The following is a 2487-nucleotide window of genomic DNA, read 5'->3' as shown; positions in this document are numbered from 1 at the left end:
AAAAAAAAAAAAACACAAACCTTTGACCTACTGTGTGTGCAGGGACCCAATTCGGATGGACTAGCATTCTCAGGTTTTCAAAATTAATTGTTCATAAAACATGGATTAGCCTATGACATTGAGCAAGGGTGAAGATACAAAGATTTCAAGCATAAGCTTAAATCAATCTTGCGGCTTTTATTTTTTATGTACTCATATGGCTATGTTGCATCCCAAGGCCAAGCTTAGCTGCAAAATACTATAAGTGCCGAATGCAATCCTATGGTGCTCAAAAATTTGACATGTTAGCCCACACAGTTGAGGATGCCCAAATTTTGTCAATTAACAAATCAAATGGATACCCCATCCATCAAATTATCAAAATGGCAACATCATTCCTCCAAAAGATTCAATTCAAAAGTAAACACAGCCAAGCTTGCTACAAGAACAGTAGACTGAACATTTACATTTAAGGAACCGATATAGAAACAAAAGAACAGACAGTCACGGGCATAGATAACAATTCCCCAAACCCACACAACCCCCCCCCAAAAAAAAAAAAAAAAAGACTAGTCAACGACCACTCGAACATAAGTGACCTTCACCCACACAAGATAAAGATAGCATAGGATACAGGTGCAAACACCATGGCAACCCCAGAATACCTTGATGGCCAAAATGCTTCAAATAATTATCATACAGGGACGACCAGGGATAGAAGATTATAAAATATAACACATGGCACACAAATTCAACAAAATCAGAGCCAATTTAATAAGCCCATCCACATCTATAAATCTATAAATAATTCACGCATAAAAACTACAGATTTATAATAGTACATAGATAGTGTAGTCAACTTGAACTTGGTAGTGGACTGTTGCGATTACGTGTCCAAGAGTAGTGATTGTTTGTTATACCGTGAAGTCAGTGGGAATCGGAATTTGTTAGCCTGAGTGAATCATGGTTAGTTCAGCAAGTAGTGAGATGAAGCGGATTCACTAATGGACCTATGATCGATGGCATCTCCAGTTCTATATATCTCTTTCTCGGAAGATTAACAGGTAATTACAAAATTTCTAATGGAAAATTTAAAAAATCAAGTAAAATTTCTCATGAGTCGAGAAGCAAAAACAACAAAGGCCGAACGAAAAATGTTTCAAACGATAGACAGAGATCGATAAGAAATCCGAAATGAGAAAGAATTCTAACCTGATTTCGAAAATGCAGATTTAGAAGAAGTCAATAGCTTCAAGCCTGATCTCAATCCACTGTTCAAAGCCATGGATTAAAAACCTAAGCTCTGATCGCTGTCTCTGACAATCGCCGGCTTCTCTTACCCTAGTCCTACGGGTGCGCGGTGCGCCAGCCTTCCGGGGATTTAAATCTTCTTGGTTGATCCAGTGCTTTCAGTGAAAGCTTTGCACTGTGTTACACCTGGAATGATACAGTTGGGTTGGAATAGTTTCGTGACCCCACGATTACATTCCAATCCGACTGTGTTAAATGAAGATCTCACTTCTGCAAATGTCACAAGCGCAACCCTGGCATCTTGGGGAACTTTCTAACCACACCACTCACCACCCTTTTAAAACTTGAGACAGTTACGGGATCGGTCAAGGTTGATATCATTTGGATACAGATTTGAATCGGCTTGCATAAGACCGGATTAGACGGATAAATCAGTTTTTATTATAATTTTACACTTGGATCATATATGTAAATCAGGATCGTTTAAATCCAATATTAATCATTCTGTTCCAATTTTTAAAACCATCCAAATAAAATTTGATTTCCTCACATAGCTAAGTGTGGAAGCTAGAAAGTCGCAAAGAAAGAAAGAAAGAAAGAGAGACAACGGAAGATTGCCATGTCTTATGATTGAAAAAATATATTCTATGACACATTTTCGATGTTAGTACAAGCATATCTTGTGAAGGAATGAACATTTCTTATGAAGGTAAGAACAAATCTAATAAAGGTATGAACACACCCTATGATGGTACGAACATATCGTACATATCCTTAAGGTAGGAACATATCCTATGAAAGTAAGAAGACATTCTAATAAGGTACAAACAAATCCAATGAAAGTAAAACATTTCCTATGTTGATACGAACATATCCTATGAAGGTACGAACAAATCCTTGATGATACAAACATATACAATGAAGGTACGAAAATATCCAATGTAGGTACTGACATATCTTATCATATTATGAACATATCCTATGAAGGTACAAATATTTCTTGTGAATGTATGAATATATCTTACTAAGATATGAACATTTCTAATGAAGATACGAACATGTCCTATGATGGTACAAACATATACTATGAAGGTATATCCTACATATCACTTTTTCTTTTATTCAATTTGGGAGTTGAACCTTTTCGCATGTAAAGCAGGGCAAAGCAAAGACCTGTAGCTTCAAGCACACTCTGAACCACAGGAGGCAAAGTGAGATCTTAAAACAAGGGTAGTGGTATTTTTTTTTTTTTGGGGG

At 36.6% G+C, this 2487-nt stretch overlaps 1 protein-coding gene across 1 annotated transcript in view; it reads right to left on the bottom strand.

The window, feature by feature from the left end:
• The window catches only part of LOC122067966, a 4262-nt gene extending 2902 nt beyond the window's left edge, over positions 1 to 1360 (bottom strand). The window contains exon 1 of the mRNA XM_042631796.1: positions 1192 to 1360. Within this exon, the coding sequence (XP_042487730.1) occupies positions 1192 to 1264 (73 nt within the window). The 5' untranslated portion in view covers positions 1265 to 1360. The remainder of the gene's footprint in view (positions 1 to 1191) is intronic.
• Between the last annotated feature and the right edge of the window lie 1127 nt (positions 1361 to 2487).

Source organism: Macadamia integrifolia, unplaced genomic scaffold (genome assembly GCF_013358625.1).
Source record: "Macadamia integrifolia cultivar HAES 741 unplaced genomic scaffold, SCU_Mint_v3 scaffold3279, whole genome shotgun sequence".
NCBI lineage: Eukaryota > Viridiplantae > Streptophyta > Magnoliopsida > Proteales > Proteaceae > Macadamia > Macadamia integrifolia.
This window is presented reverse-complemented; position numbering and strand designations above follow the sequence as displayed.